Source organism: Lissotriton helveticus, chromosome 2_2, assembly GCF_964261635.1.
Source record: "Lissotriton helveticus chromosome 2_2, aLisHel1.1, whole genome shotgun sequence".
NCBI classification, from domain to species: Eukaryota; Metazoa; Chordata; class Amphibia; order Caudata; family Salamandridae; genus Lissotriton; species Lissotriton helveticus.
The window spans coordinates 141,835,615-141,858,175 of NC_136060.1; the positions used below are offsets into that span (position 1 = coordinate 141,835,615).

Here is a 22,561-nt window from a genome sequence, read left to right on the forward strand (position 1 = left end):
TCTCTCTGCCCTCTGATCACTTGTTGGATCTGTTCGACCAGGGCAATGCGGATGTCGAGCCCTTGCAACTTTTAGTGAGTCTTTGTACAAAATTCTTCTAGGGACCTGGTTGGGGCCCTCATCAGGGGACCCGGTGGAACGTGCTATTGCACATATCACTGTCTTGCTCCAGCTGGCACCGTCTGTTTGTCCCTATAGTTCAGTCAGCCTCAGCTTTGCTGCCCTTGTCCTCTCCTCCGATACTTCCACCTACTAGGGAGTCTCGATGGTTGGACACATGTGGTCGGCAAATGTTTCCGTCCACAAGTTCGGCTCTCCGGTCCTTGAACACGCCCTGGGTTACTTTCGCACTTAGGGACTCGGTTTAGGAGGGTCGTGAGTTGGCAAAATTTTCTAGTTTGATCAACCATGCTGATTCTGTGGGTCCGGCTATGGCCAGGTCGCCATGCTTGTCTGCGTGATGGCAGTTTTCCGGAAAATGTTCAGGAGCGACTTCGGGACTTGCCCTTTGATGGGGCCCATCTTTTTGACAGTCATGCTGACTCAGCGGTTCACCAAATCATGTCTGGTTTTCAGTGATTGGCATTCTTTCTAGTCCCTTGTTGCAGACTTTTTTGTTTTGCTTGCATTAGTTGCAGTATTGTCACTGCTTTTCTCTGGTATCAGTCTCTGTGTTCAAGCTGTTATTTCCCAGACGGACTGTACAGCTGCACAGCTGTTTCTGTTATTATTTGCGTTTCTTCTGTCTAAGAGCTAATCTCGAGTCTTTTTCCTTGTGTTTTATAAGGATGTGGGGTATTTGTTGGTTATTTTATAGCCATTCTACCTTGCCACGGGAAGTGCCTTCCTGGGTAGTGCGAGCGCGAATCTCCAGGAAATGTTCTTCCTGGGTGGTGCTAGTCCTTACTGATGATCTGGCGAGATCCTCGTGGGATTGTTCTCTTTTCCTCTCTGGGGAGCTTTACTATAGGTTATGCCAAAGACTTATGGCGCTATGTTTTTCACCTCTTCACGCTTCTCCTGCTGTTGTAGGCTTCACCTCTAGACAAGCCGACAAGGGTGGCGTAGCTCTCTTCGGAGTTTACATGTTCATATTTTACGATTGGTCCATAGTTCTCTCTTGCCTCCGAGGATGCAGACGACTCCAGAATATTGTTGGGTGTAGCGCCACAACTGGTTCATCCCAGCGTGTTCACATTTACTCCTTTTCTTGCCTTGTCTGTCTTTTCAGCGTTTTGCTGTGTTTCTACCATTTTGCCTCAGTTGGCCGTCTTCACCGACAGCCAACTTGTCTGTCTCTGGTGAGCTTTTGCTCTTTCCACTTTGGAAACAGCTTCTTTTCCAATTTCTGGCACAGTATGTTACAACACACTGGACATGTTCACAGGCACGGAGGGCCTGCTGGTCTAACTTGCGCCACAGCTTTGTTTGTGTTTGATTCTTGTGGTATTGCCTATTCCTTAGTCTTTGGTGCTAGGAAGTGCTTCTGTCCTTCGTCTTTCCTCAAGTTTCAGACCCTCTCTGGATTTTTTCTTGTCGGTAGATGGTTCTGTGCCTGACGCGTTGCTGGTGCACATTGTTTTACTTTTCATATAACCTTCCCATGCAGGTGCTTAAGTCGATCTGCTCATGGCTCCTGCCAGATGTTTTCCTTAGATGCTCATTGTCCTTCATACATCTCTAGCTGGATGGTATATATATATGTATATGCAAAAAAAGAAGCAGAGGACTCTGGGTAGTTCTCAAATTTAGGTGGAAAGCAGCTTCAGTATAGAGCACTCGCAACACCAGCGACACTCTAAGTTTGCTCACGTCAAATGTCTGCTTTTCTATCAAAGTCTTAAGTCGTAGGATTAGGACAGTGCATCCATGCAGAGATAGAAAGGGACAAAGTCTTTTACCATTCCTACAGCAAAGATTTTAAGCATAGGATTATCACAGTGCTATCCTTGCCGAGCTGTAAATATTCCATGTGTATACCTTTCAGAACTACCCACAGTTCTATTAGAGCAGTCTTTTTTTGCATAATGTATGCGTCACTCTATGCCTGATAAGGAATAGGGAATTATTTTGATATATATATATATATCAAAATAATTCCCTATTCCTTATCAGGCATAGAGTACACACATATATATAAAAAACAGAACACCTCCCACTCCATACGGACAGAGCACGCACACGAAGCTGCGGAGTAAAAAGCTTCCTTATTTCATCAAGCCATCCTCAGCCCAGGAAGCAAAGAGAGACGCGTTTCGGCTGACCCAGCAGCCTTTATCAAGCTATTTTAGCGCCATTTTAAAACCACCTTATATACTGTCACAATCATAGATATAGAAACAATGTACGTCTTAAACATCAAAGAAATACAGCTGTAGTTGAAACACAGCATGTGTAATAATATACACAAGGTATACACACGGAATACAAATATAATACACATTTAGAATCACAGCAATAATAATAATGGACTGCCTGCACTTTAACCTTGAAAAGTGCTCACATGCATAATGCACTGGATATTCAATTTAATAATGTCCGGTTAGTCCAAAATATATAATTATTGCATGCATAATTGTGAACCATCAATAGAAGTTTAAAACCACATGGTAGCTAGTTTTTTTGTTTTTAAGGAACAGCCTAAGCCATCTTATAATACTAGCGCTTTCAAGGTGCTGTGAATGATGTGATTAATAGTAGAGCTGCTACATAAAGATAGATAAATACATTAACTGCTCGACATTAAACATTCGAAATAGTTTCACAGTAGAAAACTGATGTCAACGTGCCGGGAGGGTTTTATATGACTCCACTGACGTCATATCCGTGGACGACGTCAGGGCAGTGTCATGCAACGCTGTACCCCGGCGCACAGAGGTACTGGTGAAAAATCTTCGGATCCAGAATGGCGCCTGGAGGATATTCTAAGTTTAGGAATCTGCGTCTAGGCTGTGTCTCTACCAGAAACATCGTTACCGAAGGTAAGTAACTTGTTCATCACTGGCACTAAAGCATATTTGAAATGCTGCTGGACAGTAGTACCAGCAGAGCTTTCAACTAGGCAGAACAGCAATTACTAGCTATGGGATATTTTATTTTAACAAAAGAATTGTTTTTAACAATGAAATCATTTTACTCCTTTAGGAGTGCACTTCCAGTGGGTAGGTTTCGATATATGCTGGTCAGACCTCATTCAATACAAGTAGTGAATTAGGTCTAAAGGTTTTGGCAGCCAATTTTGGCTATGATTTCCTGTAATTCCTGATGCGTTTAAAAGCAAATTGAATGTACACTTGATTTCGGAGGGACTGTATCTACCTTTCCTTTCCTCACATTGTCTCTGCAGACCTAGGAAAGAAAGAGTGCTGCTGCTGGGACGTGTCATGTGTAGCCTGAATTAGTGGATGTTCTGGAAACTGGGGATGTAGCAGTAGAAAATCCCAAGAAAGTTCTACTGAGATGTAGTGTTTGTGGAACCTAGTATTAGAGCAGTCTGAAAACAATTACCTGAATGGAGTAGAAGAGTAATCTGGCAATTGTCCCGGGAGCTGTAAGGTTGCTGATACCAAATAAACTAACGTCCCAGGAACTTCATATTGCTTTTAGGAAGCACATCTGATTTCTTCCAAATGATCGGAATCCCAGAGCCTTAAGGAGCTTCACTGGCTTTTGCACCCATGTATTAAAAGCATCTTGCTCCTGGACCATGAAAATCATATCAAAATAAGCTGTCTTTCTGATCCCCCCAGCTGATAATTTTCTTCATGAAGTTCCCTAAGCATAATGGACAAATTACAGCCTGAACGAGGGTTCCTTAAGCCCCATAAAAGTCTGTTCCGTGGGAACTGGAGGAACCCTGTTGATGGGGATCATACATATATGCCGATAGGCCCACTTCCTTCACATCTCTTCATGCCATCCAGTTGCTTTCTAACAGAATCTCTCTCAAACATTGGCTCCCCTTTATCTTGAAGTGCCTATCAAGCAGCTGTGCATTGAACTCCATCAAGTTTATTGTGGGCCAGAACATCTTTTCTTTCTTTTCCACCAAGATATTGCTCAAACAACGCTCTGGAATAAAAATGATGGTGAATAGTATCTTTGGTTTCCCACTTTAGGTTCTTATTATTCTTGAAAATGTGCCCTTTTTAGGAAACATTGATGGGCCTTAAATGTACCAGATGTGCCCGGAATCTGAAAAACTCTACCCTTGAACCCCAGACTGTCTTTATCACCCATGCATCATTCGTGAGCTTTCTTTACCTGTAAAGAAACTGCCTCCCCAACTTACTTGGGAATGTCAAGGGCTCACCTGTAAAGATTTCTGTACTTTGGCAAGTGACTCGGTTGAAACGTCCAAAGTAGTACTTTGTCCTTTCTTCGGCCCGCGGGAGCCGTTGAATTGTCTGACTGAATGACTAACCCCTGCCACTTCCAACTTCTAAAAATGACGGGAACAAAAAGCTTGCACATGGAGGACTGCACCGTGTCACAGTTTATACTTTTTTTGCAAATCTTCCTCTTTAATGAATGCGTCCACTAAAGACCATTCTCGGATGTCCTGCTAGCCTCCGTGGAAGCATGATGCCTCAATTTTTGATCTACTAAAAAATTAGAGGGCTCCTTGCGCGGACCCAGAGATCACCTACAGATGTATTCGAAATATAGTTTCTTTGGCCATTTCAGCCACACTCTGTATCTTTGCAAGCAGACCCAAAATGTCTAACAGTGTATTCTATCATGTCTGCCAGGACCTTACAGTCCCCATCTTGGGATCCTTTGAAAATGTGCCCATATAATTTAAGACTGGTGCAAATCTAGACAACAGATGCATCCTTGAATCTTATTGAGGTTATGGACATCCAGCATGTAGATGGTTTATGTTGTCTCTGTCAAGAGGCTAACGTAGGCGTAACTGCAGCGTAGTGTGCATGAAGACATTCAAATGTGCTTAATAGACACAATGTCAAACATGTTCCTCAGATGCTGCAGCCTATGCTCTCTGCCAAGGGATTGGGCAAATTTGTTATCTCACCTATGTCTCTTTCTGACACACACCAGAGTGGCCCTCATAGATTCCTCTTATGACTCCTCAGAGGGACTGTCATCTGAATTATCCTCATTATCGTGCAAGAGTGACTTCATTATTAGCAATGTTATTATTGGAAATGATGACTAGGAGCTAGGTGATCCTCTTGCTCACCTAAACTGGACCCTTTAACTGTTTTTATGATCTGATAGTCATCTAGCAGCCGATTCCTTAACTTTGAATTCTCTCCAGGTAACAGTCTGGATCCGGAAACATTTTCAGCAGTACCTCTGCGCACCGGCGGGACGGCGTCATACAGCTCCGCAGTGACGTCGTCTCCCGATATGACTTCAGTGGAGCTATATAAGTCCCCTCCGGCAGTCGGACATCAGTTTCCTCTTTTCCGCCCTGTAACGCAGTTCCGGTGGTTCCTAGAGCCATTTTATCTCAACCTACTTCAACACCTTGCGTTGGTGGACCAGAGTGCCCTTTTAAGATGTCGACAGGTTTCACACCATGTGGGTCTTGTATCTGACATATGTCGGTAATGGACCCGCATACGCTTTGTATGTGGTGTTTAGGTGAGCACCACCACACCAAGGATTGTGGTTCCTGCCAGAAGCTAAAGCCGAAATCGTTGAAGGAGCGGCATTTGAAGTTGATGGCTTGCGTAATGTGATCCTCGGAGGCTTACCAGCCTTGGTCTTTGTGGTCCCGGGAAGAACATTTGTGGGGTCGATCTAGGAGCAGAAGCCAGCCTGGAGGACGTCATTCTCCAGGGAAGTAAAAAAGTAAGGGGCGGTTAAGTTGCGGCTTCTCTGACTTCACCACGTGGTAACTCTGTCTCCCTTGGCTCCTCCCACTCGACGGCTGAGGAAGGCGTGCGTGACTCCGCTCCGCGTCTCCCCATATTTTCGGCAGCTGGTGCATTGATAGCTCAGATGAGGGAATATTATGATTCCTTAAACCTGACCTTTGGGACCCCATCACCCTCTGGAGCGCCTCTAGGCCCTAAGGAGGTGAGCGGGGCGCCATCGGGGGATTTGTCCTCGGTGACGGTTGTGCCATCGGAATCGATGGCTCAGCGCTGGTTGATGTTGGCGGACATCACTTTGGCACAGGCTCACAGTCCTTTGAGATCTTTGCCTACGACGCTGGTCTTTGATCAACCGACATTGACGTCTGAGGCGCCAGTCAAAGTCGTCTCTCTCTCCCCCAGTCGACACCGTGATGGCGCCCCTTCGGAATCTGATGGTGATTCAGCTTTGCAAACTGAAGGGATTGTATAATTTGTGGCCCCTTTTCAGGCAGAGGTGTTAAGAGGTCCATCTGTGTCGGCTGGGGCAGGACTTTTTCAGCCCATTTCTGACATTCAAGTGGAGGAGAGCTGGCTTACAGCTCCTGGTGACGCTAGTAGGCTAAATTCTTCGCCAGGCTCTGAGTTGCTTTCTCCCCCTAGTCGTGCCACAGAGGCAAGTTCTTCTTTTGCAGACATGCTAAGGAAAGTGGCTGCAGTTTTAAACTGTCACTGCCCATGGTGCTAAGGTATACAAACCCTTTGTTTGAAATCCTTTGCCAGGGACAGACGGGAGAAGAGTCTGTCCTCCCGTATAGTGAAGCCCTATTTGATGTTTTGTTAGGTGCCTGGGCCAAGCCGGACTCGGGGTGTCTCAGTGGAGTGCATGATGGAGTAGAAGGGAACTAGCTTGACTGAGGCAGGCACAGTCAGATGGCGATGATAAAGGGAAACCGAGAAGGAGAGATGTGATTCAACCAGATAATACTGTGTACTGCTGGTGTTAGATTTTCTGCAGTATTTTTCCTATCGAGTGTCATTGTGTTTAGAAATGGAGTCTAGGTTACCAATAAGTAGCTGAGCCATATGAGAGAAATAAACTACTATAATCCTTATGTTTGATTTCAGACATTTCGTGTGATCCCACACCATATTTGCTTTAAAGTGTAGTTAGAGCTAATGTAACACTGTTGTAACATAAGCATAAGAAACGGCTGTAAAGGGTTATGGGTCATTAGTCTACAAGTAAACCTTTTTTCTAATTTTTCTCTTACAGGCAATGTCTGGGAAAGCATGAGGTGAGTTGTTGGCCACAATTTCGTTTTTTGAAGTGTACATATTCAAAGTTAAAAGGTCTGTCAATCTGAAAGAAACAGGTTAGTATTAGATTCCTTACCTTAGAATATCCCCAGGCGTCAGTCTGGATCCGGAAACTTTTGCGTAGCAGTACCCCTGCGCGTCGGTAGGCGTCGTCTGCAGGCGTCCCCTGCGGCTCCGCGTCGTCGGCGTCGTGCGCCGTGATGACGTCGCTGGAGTATATAGACGCCGCCTCCGCGCGCTGACGTCAGTTCTTCTTTTTTCCGCGCCAGTTAGCGCAGATCCGAAGAGCAGTACTCCGGTCTTTTGACCAAGTTTTTTGTTAACTGATTGATCTTTACGGTGCCGGTAGGATGCCCGGTTTCAAGAGTTGTGACGAGTGCGACCGCCTGATGTCGGTCACCGACCACCATCGACTCTGCCTCCGGTGTCTGGGCGCGGACCACGACGTGGAGTCCTGCGTCGACTGTCGGGCCTTGACTGGAAAAGCTAGGCGGGAGCGGTCCCGCAAGCTTCTCGAGCTCCGGTTGTCGGCCCCGCGTCGAGAGCGGTCCCGGTCCGGTCGGAGGTCGAGGGAGCGGTCGAGGGAACGGTCGCGGAGCCGCCATGGGCGCTCCGGGAGTCGCCACCATTCCTCCGGCTCGTCAGGTAAGCACAAGAAGTCGGGGCGTCGCCATCGCACCCCCGACTCCCCCCGACGCCCGCGTGCTGCGGCCGGGGGCTCGGGTGACCCCACCCCCGCGGTCCCGCATGGGTCGCCGACGCCGTCTACCCCACACCTGTCGGTCCCTGGGGAAGGCGCGTCGCGTGAGGAGATCGAGGCCTTCCTCATTGCTATGAGGGCGAGGTCTTCTCCGGCGGGGCCTGCGGGCCCGTCGGTCCCGTCTGGGGGCCCGAGCGGTTCGGGTGCTCCTGCCCCGGCGCCGCCGGTGGCTCCGGCCCCGGCGCCGCTGGTTCCCTCTGGTTCGTCGCCGGCTGGTCTCCCGGCCTCTCCGGCGTCGGTTCCTGTGGGCCAACCCGTGGTACCGCCCCCGCGTGGTGCAGCGACTCCGCCGTCGGCTCCGGCCGGCGTCGGGTCCCCGGCACCGACGCCGCGCGGCGCCACCCCCCTTTCCTCCCCGACTCCGGACTCGGAGCCGGACCGGCGTCGGCCGACGCCGGACCCGACGCCGATGGGGCCCGTTGACCCCGAGGTCTATATCGTCGACCCAGAATATGGGTATGACGAGGAGGAGTATGGAGAGGGTTGGGAGGGGTCTGAGGACCCTCTATCCCGTGCCTGCCAGTACGATGTGGACTGGGTAGGTGATCTGGGTGATGCCAGTGGCCTGGACGAGTCGCCCAACCCTGGGTTTGTCTCTCCGTCCCCTGTGGCGTCTGAGGCGGGTGCTGCCTATTCGGTGGTCCTGATGAGGGCTGCCAAGGCCTTACACCTTGAGCTCCCCGTCGCGAAGGTCAAACCGAATATTCTGACGGAAGTTTTTAAACCGCAGTCATGCCCCCAGGAGCCTCTGCTGCCGTTTAATGAGGCCCTGACGGATGTCCTTCTGGGCACCTGGTCCAGGCCCGCTTCTGGTGCGCCGGTTGACCGGAACGTTGCCAGGCGTCACCGTCCCTGCTCGGACGACCCTGCCTTCCTGTCCACCCATCCCTCCCCGGAGAGTCTGGTGATCCAGGCCTCCACTTCACAGTCCGCATTTCCGTTGGCTCCGCCCGACCGGGAATCAAAGAGGTACGACCAATTTGGTAAAAAAGTGTTTTCCTCTTTGAGCGCTGGACTGCGGTCTTGTAACACCGCGTGCCTCTTGGGCCGCTACACCCACTCCCTGTGGGATACGGTCGAGGAGTGTTTGCCGCAATGCCCCCAGGAAGTGCGGGACAAGCTCACCCGGGCCTTGGTTGAAGGCCGGGATGCGGCGCGGTACTCGATCCGTTGTGGTCTGGACACCACGGACTCACTGGGACGGGCCATGTCCACTACGGTGGCGATTCGTCGCCATGCCTGGCTGAGATCTGCCAACTTCTCACCAGACGTCCAAAATACACTTATGGACATGCCATTTGATGGCAGTCGCCTATTTGGTGACAAAGCGGACCACGCGCTGGAGCGCTTCAAGGACTCCAGGGTCACGGCCAAGTCCTTGGGTCTCTCGACCCAGCGCCAGCAGACGGGTTCGTTTCGGCCCTTTCGTGGCCAAGGGAGGGGAGGTCCCACACGTGCTGCCAGCCACGCGGCGCAGAGCGCTCCCCAGCGCGGTGGCGCCCGTGGTTTCCGCCGTGGTGGCGGTAGAGGCCAGCGTCGTGGTCAGTCCACGCCTCCCTCCGCTGCGGCATCCAAGCCTTCCTAGTCCGAGCTTTCGGGCTCACGTGACGCCAGTCGGTGGCAGGGTTCGCCATCACCACTCCCGCTGGCGCGCGATAACATCGGACAGGTGGGTGCTGCAGCTTGTCCGAAGGGGCTATGCCCTCCCCTTCGAGTCCACTCCTCCAGCCATGCCACCGCAGAACCACCGTGTGTCGGGGGACCACTTGACACTTCTGCAGGAGGAAGTTACGGCCCTCTTGGCCAAGGGGGCCATCGAGCGCGTTCCTGGGCCAGAAGTAGGGTGTGGTTGCTACTCCCACTACTTTCTGGTACCCAAGAAGGACAAGAGAGGCCTGCGTCCTATCTTGGATCTACGGAACGTCAACGGCTTCCTCCGGAAGGAGAAGTTCAAGATGTTGACTTTGGCTCAGGTCTTGGCTGCTCTAGACCCACAAGACTGGATGGTAGCGTTGGACTTGCAGGATGCGTACTTTCACATCCCCGTCCTGCCGGCCCACCGGCGTTACCTGCGGTTCACGGTAGGCCACGAGCACTTTCAGTTTATCGTGCTCCCATTCGGCCTTACCAGCGCCCCACGGGTGTTCACGAAAGTGATGGCGGTGGTCGCAGCTCATCTGCGCCGGTTAGGGGTTTCAGTCTTCCCCTACCTCGACGACTGGCTGTTGAAGGCGGGCTCGCCCCAGACAGTCGTCCACCACCTTCAGATGACGGCAGACCTCCTGCACGAGCTGGGGTTTTCCATCAATGTGCCGAAATCACACCTGTGTCCCTCTCAAAAGCTCCTTTTCATCGGAGCGGTTCTCGACTCGGCGCAGTTTCGGGTTTATCCTCCGGAACGGCGGGTCCGGGATATTCAGGCTCTGATTCCCATCTTTCAGCCGTTATCCCGGGTTTCGGTCAGGTTGACGCTGCGGCTTCTGGGGCTGATGGCCTCCTGCATCCTTCTGGTGCATCACGCCAGATGGCGGATGCGGGCTCTGCAGTGGGACCTGAAGTTTCAGTGGGCCCAGCATCAGGGCAACCTATCCGACCATGTCCTGATCTCGGAGGGCACTGCGAGACAGTTGCAGTGGTGGCTTACGGACCGCGATTGGGTCAGGGGCAGATCCCTCTCCCTTCCCCAACCGGAGCACGTGGTTGTGACGGACGCGTCCCTCCAAGGCTGGGGTGGCCACTTGGGAGAGGCGGAGATCAGAGGCCTCTGGTCTCCGGCGGAGTCCCGGCTCCATATCAACATGTTGGAGCTGCGGGCGATTCGCCTAGCACTGAAGGCATTCCTCCCCTTTGTCAACGGGAGTGTAGTGCAGGTGTTCACGGACAACACCACCGCCATGTGGTACTGCAACAAACAGGGCGGTGTGGGGTCGTGGACCCTTTGCCAAGAGGCTCTGCGCCTCTGGCACTGGCTGGAACGTCAGGGCGTGACTCTGACGGTTCAACACCTGGCAGGTTCTCTGAACGCCAGGGCGGACGAACTCAGCCGTCGGTGCTCGGTGGATCACGAATGGCGTCTGAACTCGGATGTGGCGAGAGGCCTCTTTCAGCAATGGGGAGAGCCTTGGTTAGATCTATTCGCCACAGAAGAGAACGCGCAATGTCATCAGTTCTGCGCGTTGGAGTTTCCAAGACGGCACTCGCTCGGCGACGCCTTTCGGCGCGAGTGGAGTTGCGGTCTGTTGTACGCCTTTCCGCCTATACCACTTCTGCCCAGAGTGCTGAAGAAGATCAGGCGCGACCGGGCCCAAGTTATCCTTGTGGCTCCGGACTGGGCTCGAAGGTACTGGTATCCCGAGCTACTCAGCATGACAGTCGGTCCCTCGATCCGCCTGCCCCTTCAGGAGGACCTTCTGTCGCAGCAGCAGGGGACGGTCCTCCACCCGAACCTGTCCAGTCTCCACCTCCATGCGTGGAGATTGAGCGGCGACAGTTGAGGCCATTTGACTTGCCTCCTGAAGTCTGTGATGTCATTCTGGCAGCCAGGCGTCCCTCCACAAAGTCGGTATACGCCTGCCGGTGGAACAGATTTGTGGCATGGTGCACAGCGAAGGCTGTGGATCCCCTTTCTGCCCCTCTGTCTGAGGTTCTCCTCTTCCTCCTTTCCCTTGCCCAGCAGGGCTCTGCTCTGGGCACTATCAAGGGCTATCTTTCTGCCCTTTCCGCCTTCTTGAGGCTACCTGATCAGCCATCTTTGTTCAAGTCCCCTATTGTGTTGAGATTCTTGAAGGGCATCACGCACATGTATCCTCCAACTCCGTTCGTGATGCCTCAGTGGGACTTGAACCTGGTTTTGACTTTCCTGATGTGCGCTCCCTTTGAGCCCCTTCATTCCTGTCCTCTCCGTCTTCTCACCTTAAAGACGGCCTTCCTGGTAGCCATCACCTCTGCCAGGAGAGTGAGTGAGCTCCAGGCTCTTTCTATTCAACCTCCTTTCTTGTCTGTTCATCCTGATAAGGTGGTTCTTCGGACTAGACCTTCTTTCCTGCCCAAGGTAGTCTCTGCTTTTCACATTGGGCAGTCCATCACCTTGCCCTCTTTCTTCCCGCCTCCGCATCCTTCAAAGGATGAAGAGCGGCTCCATCGTCTGGACCCAAAACGTGCGCTTTCATTCTATATGGATCGCACACGCCAGTTCCGGGTGGATGACCAACTGTTTGTTGGCTACGTGGGTGAGAAGAAGGGAAGGGCGGTACAGAAACGGACCATCTCTCGGTGGGTCGTCCTGTGCATCAAAGCATGCTACTCTTTGGCTCGGAAGGAGCCTCCTGTTGGGCTGAGGGCCCATTCCACTCGGGCCACGGCGGCTACTACTGCCCTGGGCCGGGGAGTCCCTTTGCAGGACATTTGCCAGGCGGCCACGTGGGCCTCGCTGCACACCTTTGCGAGGCACTACTGCCTGGACAGTCAAGTCCGGAGGGATGGCTTCTTTGGCCGTTCGGTCCTCCAGGACTTTCTGGTGTAGGTTGTATTGGTTCGCAGACCCACCACCGGGGTTGGTATTGCTGGGGTATCTATTCTAAGGTAAGGAATCTAATACTAACCTGTTTCTTTCAGATGAACAAGTTACTTACCTTCGGTAACGATATATCTGTAAGAAACAGTAGTTAGTATTAGATTCCTTACCGCCCCGCCCATCCTCCCCGTTCTGCGAACTGATACCTAGGGTTAAGGACATCCCTTTCAGGGCCCTAGTTTCAAATGGCACCAGTGTTGGTTCTCACATGGCTCTGCGTGTTCTGGCGCGGAAAAGCTGTGTGCAAAGAACTGACGTCAGCGCGCGGAGGCGGCGTCTATATACTCCAGCGACGTCATCACGGCGCACGACGCCGACGACGCGGAGCCGCAGGGGACGCCTGCAGACGACGCCTACCGACGCGCAGGGGTACTGCTACGCAAAAGTTTCCGGATCCAGACTGACGCCTGGGGATATTCTAAGGTAAGGAATCTAATACTAACTACTGTTTCTTACAGATATATCGTTACCGAAGGTAAGTAACTTGTTCGTCACTGCATGATGATATAAAATAGAATGATTAGTATAAATATAGCCAGGTTTTGTGGCTGGGAAGAGAGGAAACAACCACCACAAACTAAGTAGTCTCAACGCCGATCAGAATGTTCCAGTGTACTTTAATTCTTCATACAGCATTAATTTTGTGTCGTGTGTGTTTTAGCTCACAGTTTTTGCAGGTAAGGGAGTTGAGGCACAGAGAGACCTTTCGCTAGTGGGGAACCCGGGATGAATTCAAATAGTATATTTTAGTGTCCAAGCTCTAAAACTAGTTACTCATCCTTTCCTCCATAGAGCTTAGCCCAAGTTTTCCCTGATGTTGAGTTTGAACTCTGAGCCTGTGACTGCTAGAGCATTTCTTAGTCAGATTAGTACAGTCGTGAACTCTCTCATGTGCAAAACACCTTATGGGTGTTGTGTTTCGAGGCAAAGCTGAATAATCAAAAGTAATGTTTCTCTGAAAGGGTAACAGAATAGAACAGGATAGCAAGTCTGTCTTCCTTTAAAATGAGGGGCATCATTTAAAATGTAATTTCTGAGCAGCCTTTATTCAAGATCACTCATTAAAAAAAAGCACGTTCTGGAAAATATATTTTATGCTACTTGTTCGAGTCTCTCAATCCCTCCGATTACTAAAATTATAATAATGGTCGGAAATCAGGATCACATTGTACAAATTATTTTGGCATTAAACCGACTTTTGTTTGTTAAATACGTATAGCAATCAGACTTATTGTGGGAGGTGCTACAGCAAATATCTTACATTTCCAAATTTAGATCCGATAAATGTTCTCTAGTGCACTCCATCAGCGGTTACCATTAATTTGACAGACTAATAATTCTAGCCCAGTTTTTTTTAAGTTTTATGTACTGGTACAGCAAAATCTGTGCCAAAAATAAGCTTAAAATAATTGTTAGGTTCTTAATAATTAAATTGTACAAAGAAACTAAGCATCTGAAGTGGAGATGGTGATCTCTAGATATGTCTCTAACGGTTTTTCATCTGAAAGCAGTGTTGGACTGGCCTATGAGCCAAACAGGCAGTGCCTGATGGGCTGGTCTGAAAGATCACTGTGCGGGCTGTTTTTTGCTGTTTGGGGCCCGATTTATGGTCTGGGGGCCAAATTGTACTGTTGATTTCTCTGACATTGCCAAACATTGCCTGCAAACACGGGTAGTCTCAACTACCTTGCAAAACACTTACACGGTATGGCTTTACAAGTTTAAAACTGCCCGATTTGAAGATGTGGAACACTTTTTTAGCTATTTGATTCACTAATGGGGCCACTTTAATGTTGGTGCCCTAGCCATTTTTTCTGTCACAGTCCGACACGGTTTGGAAATTTTGAATTAATCTATGTTCGGTTATTCATATTGTGATTAGATAGAGATTAGACAAAGTCAAACTGAATTGTAACAAAAATATTTGCACAAAAGTGAGTGAAGGTGAAATAGAAAACGAAAGAAGAAAGTCAGGATTCAGAAAGCCAAAACAGAGGAGAGAAATAGAAATGAAATACCCAAGCCAAAATAACGGAAAGGAAAGGGAAAAGAAAAAGATATAAGCGTGGCGAAAAAAATTAAAAAGGCAAAACTGTAAAGAAAAGACGAGGAAAAAGGTTTTTAGGATCAGGAAAAACTTTAAAAAGACGTGTTCACGTTCGTATTTCTGAGAAGCTTGGCTCCCAGAAAAAAAAAATGCCCGATATGGATATTTGATTAGTCTTTAATCTGTTCCGCATAGGATGCGTTGGGAAACAATTCTGTTCGTAAATAGGGCTTTTACTATGTTCTTCAAAATATTTATCTGCCCACAACCTTCCTTTTCCTCTTTTTTAAATTTACTTTCAGTTGAACAGAGCCTCTGCACACATACCCTTTCTATACTAAATCTGGAAAAATTAACTACGAAAAAAACGTAGATTTATTCAAGATGCTACGTTAGATCGTATCTGGAGAGCCAGCGATTCGCAGTGCATACTTGAGTGAAGCACATGAAACCCTCCTGGAAATGGCTTTTAAATGGCTCAGTCACGGTTGCTTGCCCATGTCGTCGAAAAATGTAAAGAAACCGGTCCTCTTTTTATGGAACCTGACATAAAACGGTTACTTTATTAAGTTTCAGTTTTTGGCAAATAGAAAATTAGTGGCGGAAATAACAGTTATTGAGTTTCTTAGGATCAGCCTGACCTGGCGCCCGCACATTATTGAAAGAGTATGAATCTAGAGAGAACCTGCTGGATGGAGAACTGTTGCTGCAAGTATCTGACTTTGCTGTGCATTTTTTTTCGAATTAGGATACTACAGTCTTGCACATCTCACAGACAATTATACTGTACGGCTGCAAGATAAGCAACTGTAAAAAAATGTTGTACTCATTAATACCTGAATTTGCCTTGATAGTCATGTCTTCATTTAGGAACCTGCTCCTCGTCACCCAAGAAACTAAAAATTATTTGTCCTTCTGCCTCCTCCCACATTTGATCACTTGTTTTAAAAGAATTGAAAATCTTTCTTGAACATGATATATCAAAAATTAACTGTAATGCAGATTTGGTCCAATGCTATTCTGGTGATCATCATCAGCATATTTGTTTTAATATTGAAGTCAGAAGGGGTGTAGCTGTAATGGCTGCCATCTCTAATGCTCTGATTGGAGCCTGGGCTTCTCAGCTGTCACGAGCAGGAACACTTTGGCCTGTTTCAGCAGCTGAGAGATTGGATTAAACCTGCGGCTGGTGCTGTGGTTCTCTTGTCTCTCACTGATGGGATTGTTAATCTTAAACCCCCACTCCTGTGCGTTTAATGAGAAATTTAAACCAGAGGTACCGTAGTTGTAAATAGATGCCTGTTTTTCAACCAATTTCAGTTCTGGGGCGCTCCTCAAAAGATTCTTGGGTTTTTGAGAGCTACCAGCAGTGATTTTCACAAGAAGTCAGGTGGTGAAGATGAATACTGATGCAGTATTGCTTCCCCTGTGGTGCCCAAACAGTGTGAATGTGCACCCTAAAGTAGATTCTCACCCAGTGAAATCTGGTCTGGGGTTTCTGGACCGAATTATGTTTTCAGATACTCTGGGCCACTTACATTTCCCTAGAGTGGTATCCAGCCTCGGATGCATTTCTAGGCAAATTGTAATGAGGCTTGAACTCAATTGGCTCACCTTGCATGCTCACTCCATCTTTAAAACAAGCTATATCATTTACAAAGTCATCACATCCAGTACCCTCACTTGTCTTGCACAAAAGCTCACCATCTCTGGTGGTTCACTGCTGACTTGCAGCCGAGACATCATCTGACTATCAGACATCAGACTAAGAAGTGTATAAAGAAAGAAACAGGGCAGCAGACCTTTGTCTTCTATGCAACCAGGATCTGGAACGCCCCCATATCCATTAGAACTGCTCAAACGCTTTTCCAATTCTGGAAAGAGTCGTAGACCTGCCTTTTTAAAGAACACTACATCAGAATACATTAGAGTCCACAAACCAGCTACCTTTCCTGCCACTCAATGACTTTATGCTCGACATTGACCCTGTACAGTTGTCCGCTGCATTTTGACTAGGTTTGAATTACAGAAATACTACATACTTTCATACATCAATTCATGAGGCCCTAAATGCTGTTAATATTCTGAAGGAGTTGGTCTGTTCCAGTCTCAGAATGAGTGTTGTATTAGACCTTCGTTTCGGATGGATAATTCTAACCGCAGATTTCTCACTTTGTGAATATTTCCCAAGCATAAGACTGGATCATGAAACTTTAAAGCACTATTCTTGCATGCCGGTAGGTAGTGTTGTATGGCTCCATGCCAGTGTTGTTTCACTCCAGAATTGCTATGGGTAGCCTTATATAAGCAACACCCATGCGCGCTGACATAGGCTACTTTCTTTCGGTCACCTTCAGTCGCGGATCCAGAGCTTCTTCTTGGTCTTTACCTATTTCTCGCCAAACGTTTACTAGTGTGCAAGGACAAATGCCACCCCTAAAAACGGTTCAAAACCTGTAGAGACTGCCGTAAACAAAAGTCTGTGGTGTTCCCTCATTAAGTGTGTCTTTATTGCCTAGGATTGGAGCATGAATCCAGGTTTTGTGATGACTGCACTCTGATGAAGCCAAATGTCATTCATTACTGCCAGGCCAAACTTAACATCGCAAAGCATAAGAAGACTTCATGTCATGACCGGTTATTGTCGTTCTCATGGCAGATCTGTTACGGGTTATTTCCAACAAAACCCTTTGTGATGCCACGGTGAGACTTGAATTTAATTCTCTTTTTTTTTTATGTGCACCCCTTTTGAGCTGCTGCACAGTTGTCCATGTAGACTTCTGCCATTGAAAACAGTATTCCTCATCACCATAACAATGGCTAGTCCTGTGAGGGAGCTGCAGGCTCTGTCAAACCATCTTACATGACCTTCTTTCCATATATGTTGGTGTTGAAGACCTGACTTTCCTTTCAATGGGCACTTCATTTCATGTCAGGCAGCTCTATCACTCTGCTGGCATTCTTTGCCCCACTTCATCCCTCTAAGGAGGAAGATACTTCATTGGTTTGACACTAAGAGGACACTAAGTTTTCGTGTTGTTCACACTAAAGAGGTCTGGGTTGATGATGCCCTGTAAAAATAGACCATCTCTCGCTATGCCCTGAAGCATCTGCCCCAGTAATCGGAGTACCTGTCCTTTACATTTGTCAAGCTGCTATGTAGGCGTCCGTACATATGTTCACAAAGCACTACTGCCTCGACAGCCAGGTCCATCGAAAGGGGCAATTTGGCCTTCCCACCTCCCCGTTCTGTAAGCTTGGCTCTTTTTTATCTAAAAAGGTCCAGATCCAGTTCAGAAATCTTCATCCTGGTCATGCCAATTTTCTATAGGCTCTTTATCTGAGTGCGCAGACAGCATAAGAAAACAGTTGATGCCAGCACTCATGCGCAGCGCTTTTATACAGCTCTGGTCACTTCCAGAGCGGAACGACATCAGTGCGTAGCTGCACGACACCAACTGCGAGCATACAGGACTACTGCTTTAAAGTTTCAAGATCAGTCTGACGCCAGGGGAATATTCACAAGACGAGGAATCTGCGGGTAAATAGATTATCCACCAGAAGAGTGTTACCAAGATGTTAGTAACTTTTATCGACATGATCCAAAGCTGTGTCCCAATGGTTGTCTTCAAGGAATAGGCAAATATCATTAAACAATTTCTCGAAATAATTTTGTTTTTTAAAAGAACCTTCCTGTTGTCATTCTGTGGAGAACTGAAATAAGGTTATCTGAGGTGGGTCTGGTGTGTGAGAAAACAATGGAGTATTTTGTTATGGACCTAGTTCTAGTGTTAACTGTGCATGTACAAGTGTTATCCGAAATAGTTTTGAAACCTTTGCTATTACAATGGTAGCAGTGACGAAAAAAATGTTGCACATCCTATTGCAAGTGTGTGGCATTAGTAAAGAGAGAAACTGGAACAATAGCAACTGCAATTAGCTCTGAAATAAAGAAAAAGGTTGGAGCACATATAGAATCAATTGCATGTAATTTAGTACATCAATTTCAATTATTTTTTTTGTTCATCGTGGGAGGTCACATATGTTGACGTTGTTGAAGAATAGTTAATTACATAAAACAGTCAGGGCAGCTGACATCTTTTGGCTCATCTGACTTTATAAAGGCTGAGAACTAACTGTATACTGAATAGCACGTAAAGTTAGTTAAAACAAAAGTGGATATTTGTCATATTGTATCCTGTTATAGCCATTGTGTATATATTGCCGAGTTATTGAACCGTACAAAAGCTAAATATTTTGTCTGCCAAGCGGAATGGTATGTTGGAGGTAGTAGAAGTTGAAAGGAATATAGCTGAAAGTCCTCCTGTTCAAACGCCATAGTTTCAGCTAATATCTGATGTTCAATATAGTGTCAGGCCGTGATAGGCCATCCGAATATATGGTATCCGTGGTTCAGGAGCATGCCATCTTGTGTCTATCATAGCTTTGAAACCTGAATGAAAATATATATATCTTGTTAAATTATATGAACACCCAATACATTTTTCTTTGCCAATCTGATTGGGTCGATCACTTGAGATGCTATTTGTTTGTTCTCCATCATACATCATGCACATTTATCTTTACCTAATAGTTGAGTATAGATCATCTGCACCACAAAAGTATTAGGGTCTGACTTTCGAGTTCCCAGTGACTTAGTTATACATGTACACTGAAAATATAGCATATATTAGAATTGAGCAGGTGATCCTACAGACTAGCGAATACCTATATAATAAAAACTAGTTGAATAAAATCTGCTCAAAGCGGAGTTTGGTTCCCCTCTGTTTCTAAGGCTGCCATGTACATTCATTTGTGGCAGGATACCTTGTTGGCAGTCTTAGAATTTTTGGTGACAGTCTAATGCGTTCTTGAAGTTTCAGTGGTTTTCTACAGGGATGTATGACAGAATCACACATGCCATTACTATGCCTTTACCACGTGTCAATTACAATGTAATGCTTTCACCATGCATTGCCTTTACCACCCAAGTCATTACCACGCATATGCATTTAACACATAACTTTACAATTACAATGTATGTCGCAGGTAAGTGAAAGCCCCTTTTTGAGAGGACATACATATGTGCATATATATATATTCACTGAAAAAAACATAGGTTTCACACACGTTATAGTTAGGAATTAGCATTTTAAAAACCTTTGAAATTCACTGAAAAAAACATAGGTTTCACACCAGTTATAGTTAACTGGTCATTTTACTTATACAAAACCTTTGAAATTCCCCCGTTATAGTTAGTTCAGCTAACTATAACTTGCGCGCCCGCAATGCACTGCTGATGACGTCACATATTACATCACTCATGACATGGTCAGTGACATCACTCATGACATCCCCGATGACATCTCAAATGACATCACTGATGACATCACTGATGACATCATCCAGTGGATGTGTGTCTATCTGAAAAATAAATATTTTTATATATGTATATCTAAAGATCGATGGAAGAATAAATGGGTAAGTAAGTGTCTAAATGGATGACTTTTTTGTAAAATTGATTGTATAACTGACTGATTAATTGTATCTTAGTGAATACATGGGTTAGTGAGTAATGTTTAAATATGTAAATATCTGTATCAGTCTCACACATTTTTTGAATAAGTGGCTGCATGGATTGGTGAGCAACTACATGAGTGTCTATATAGGTTATTAGTTGGTTTTTTGAGAATCATTATGAGTGTCTTAGTGTTTATTTGGTTTGGTGGGGATATTACTTAGCACATAGATACATTAATGAGTGACTCACTGTTTATATGTGTTTTGAAGATAGCATGTGTGAGGACTGTATGGGTGGATGAGTGTGTGTATAGGTGTGTTAGTGAGTGAATGACTGTCTCAATACTATCTTTATGACTAAGTACGTATGTGTTAAACTACTATATGTGAGTATTGGTGTGTATAAGTGAGTATATATGAGAGTTAGAGATTTGAAGAGTTCCTGTATAACTAAGTATGTGTTTCTATAAGTGATCGTTTAAGAGAGTCAGTATGTGTATGTTTGTGTGTATAGCTGTATATGCAAGTAAATGGGTGTTTGATAGTTTATTTGCATGTGTGAGAATGTGTGTAAGTAACTCTCTGGATGAGTATCAGTGTGTAACAGGATATATAGGTGTATGAGTACATATGATGATTGAGTACATGTATGAGTGACTATATAGAACTGTTGGTGAATGAGTGGATGTGGAAGTAGATGTTGGAATAGGTTGTTGAAACTGGTATTGGCATCTCCATTTTCTTGAAACATTTTGTTTCTATTTTTGAATGTGTGTATCAAAGGTTATATTAGAGTGAGAGGAGGTCTGCCACTCTTTCACAAGGATGATGTCATCAGTGATGTCATTTGAGATGTCATCAGTGATGTCATGATTGATGTGACTGACCATGTCATGAGTGATGTAAAAACAAACGTGTAGGACTCAAAAAGGGGGCAGGGTAGAAGCACCCTGACCCTCTAGGCCTGCTCAGGGGGTCCCACAAGGACCCCCAAGGCCCCAAAAAATATTTGTTTTTTTCCAAAAAATCGCGGGGTGCTCGCACGGTGCGCGATCATAGATGTATACATTTTTTCAAATTCGATTTTCTCAACAACTACTGGAGGGATTTACACCATTTAAACAGAAGGGTGATCTCCAAATCAGACTCTACCATTTTGCCAAATTTCTTGTAATTCCGTTCAGCCGTTCGTGCTGTAGCTGTGTTTAATCGTCCTATGGAAAATAACATTGGGAAAACACGTTTTGGGACCCCCTTTTTTCTCAGCCCCCACTTCACGAATCCCCCCAAAACTATCAGGGAAGGAGCAGAGCGGAGCGGGCCATCTTCTTTGAAAAATTCATAAAGATTCATCAACCGGCGCCAAAGTTATTCCCAATAGAATGTTGCGGATTTCCTATGGAAACTAGGTCCTAACTATAACTACCTACTGGCGACCGCCAGTAGGTAAAATATATATATATATATATATATATATATATATATATATATATATATATATATATATATATATATATATATATTACCTACTGGCGGTCGCCAGTAGGTATATATAGTTAGGATTTTTTCCCTATGGGATTTTTGAAAATTCTATGTCTAATAACTTTGGCGTTTGTGGACGGAATTGGCTGAAATTTTCAGGAAAATTGAACATTTTGTTTCTGAGCAGCCCCTGAAAAATTTGGGGGGGTTTCGTCAAGGGGGGGCCGAGAAAAAAGGGGGGTCCCAAAACGTGTTTTTAACATTGAGTTTTCCATAGGGCGGTTGGCCTCACTTTTAGCCCGAACGGCTGAATGGATTTGCACGAAACTTGGCAAAATTGTAGGGACTGGTAGCCCGATGTGCCTTTGCTAGGTCTCAATATATGTGCTCCAGTGGATTTTGAGAAATTAACGTTCAAAAAAAGATATATATCTAGAGCCGCGCCCGGTACGCGTACCGGGGAGCGCTCCAGGCGCGCCACGCGACTTGCGCACGGCAAGCTGATTGGTTCTCGGGTGTCTGTAAACATTCGAAACAGTCCGCAGCGGCCACCATCTTGTGTCTCGGTAGGATTGAGACACAAGAGGTGGCAAGAATCAAAGGGGGGAAATGAGCAAAAGGGGGCAGGGTACACCCCCCTGACCCCCTACTTATGATGTGGGGGCCATAAAAGGCTCCCGTGGGTGAAAAAAAAAAATTAAAAAAAAATTCGATTTTCGCGGGGGGGGAGCGCCCGGTACGCGCACCGGGGAGCGTACGGGGGAGCGTACCATGGAGATTAAAAATGACAGACTTTAAAAAAAAAAAAAAAAAGCTTCTTTTTATAAATTGGAGGTAGTTCTGAAAAGAACTTTTTTTTTTTATTTTGTTGTTTTATATATTTTTTTGTTGTTGTTGTTGTTTTATATTTTTTTAGACTTTTTAAAACAATTTTATATTTTTTTGGGATTTTTTTCAAGGGAAAAACAAAAACAAGGATTCCAAAACTGCTCAACAGGAGCAAAAAAATGTGAAAATTTAGGGACTGGAAGAGC

The 22,561-nt window shown here is 46.5% G+C and overlaps 1 protein-coding gene across 1 annotated transcript in view; it reads left to right on the top strand.

Moving 5' to 3' along the window:
- Window positions 1-22,561, top strand: part of NFXL1 (nuclear transcription factor, X-box binding like 1) — a 624,964-nt gene that overhangs the window by 391,803 nt on the left and 210,600 nt on the right. The window contains exon 16 of the mRNA XM_078678225.1: window positions 7,102-7,123. Coding sequence (XP_078534351.1) covers window positions 7,102-7,123 — 22 coding nt within the window. The remainder of the gene's footprint in view (window positions 1-7,101; window positions 7,124-22,561) is intronic.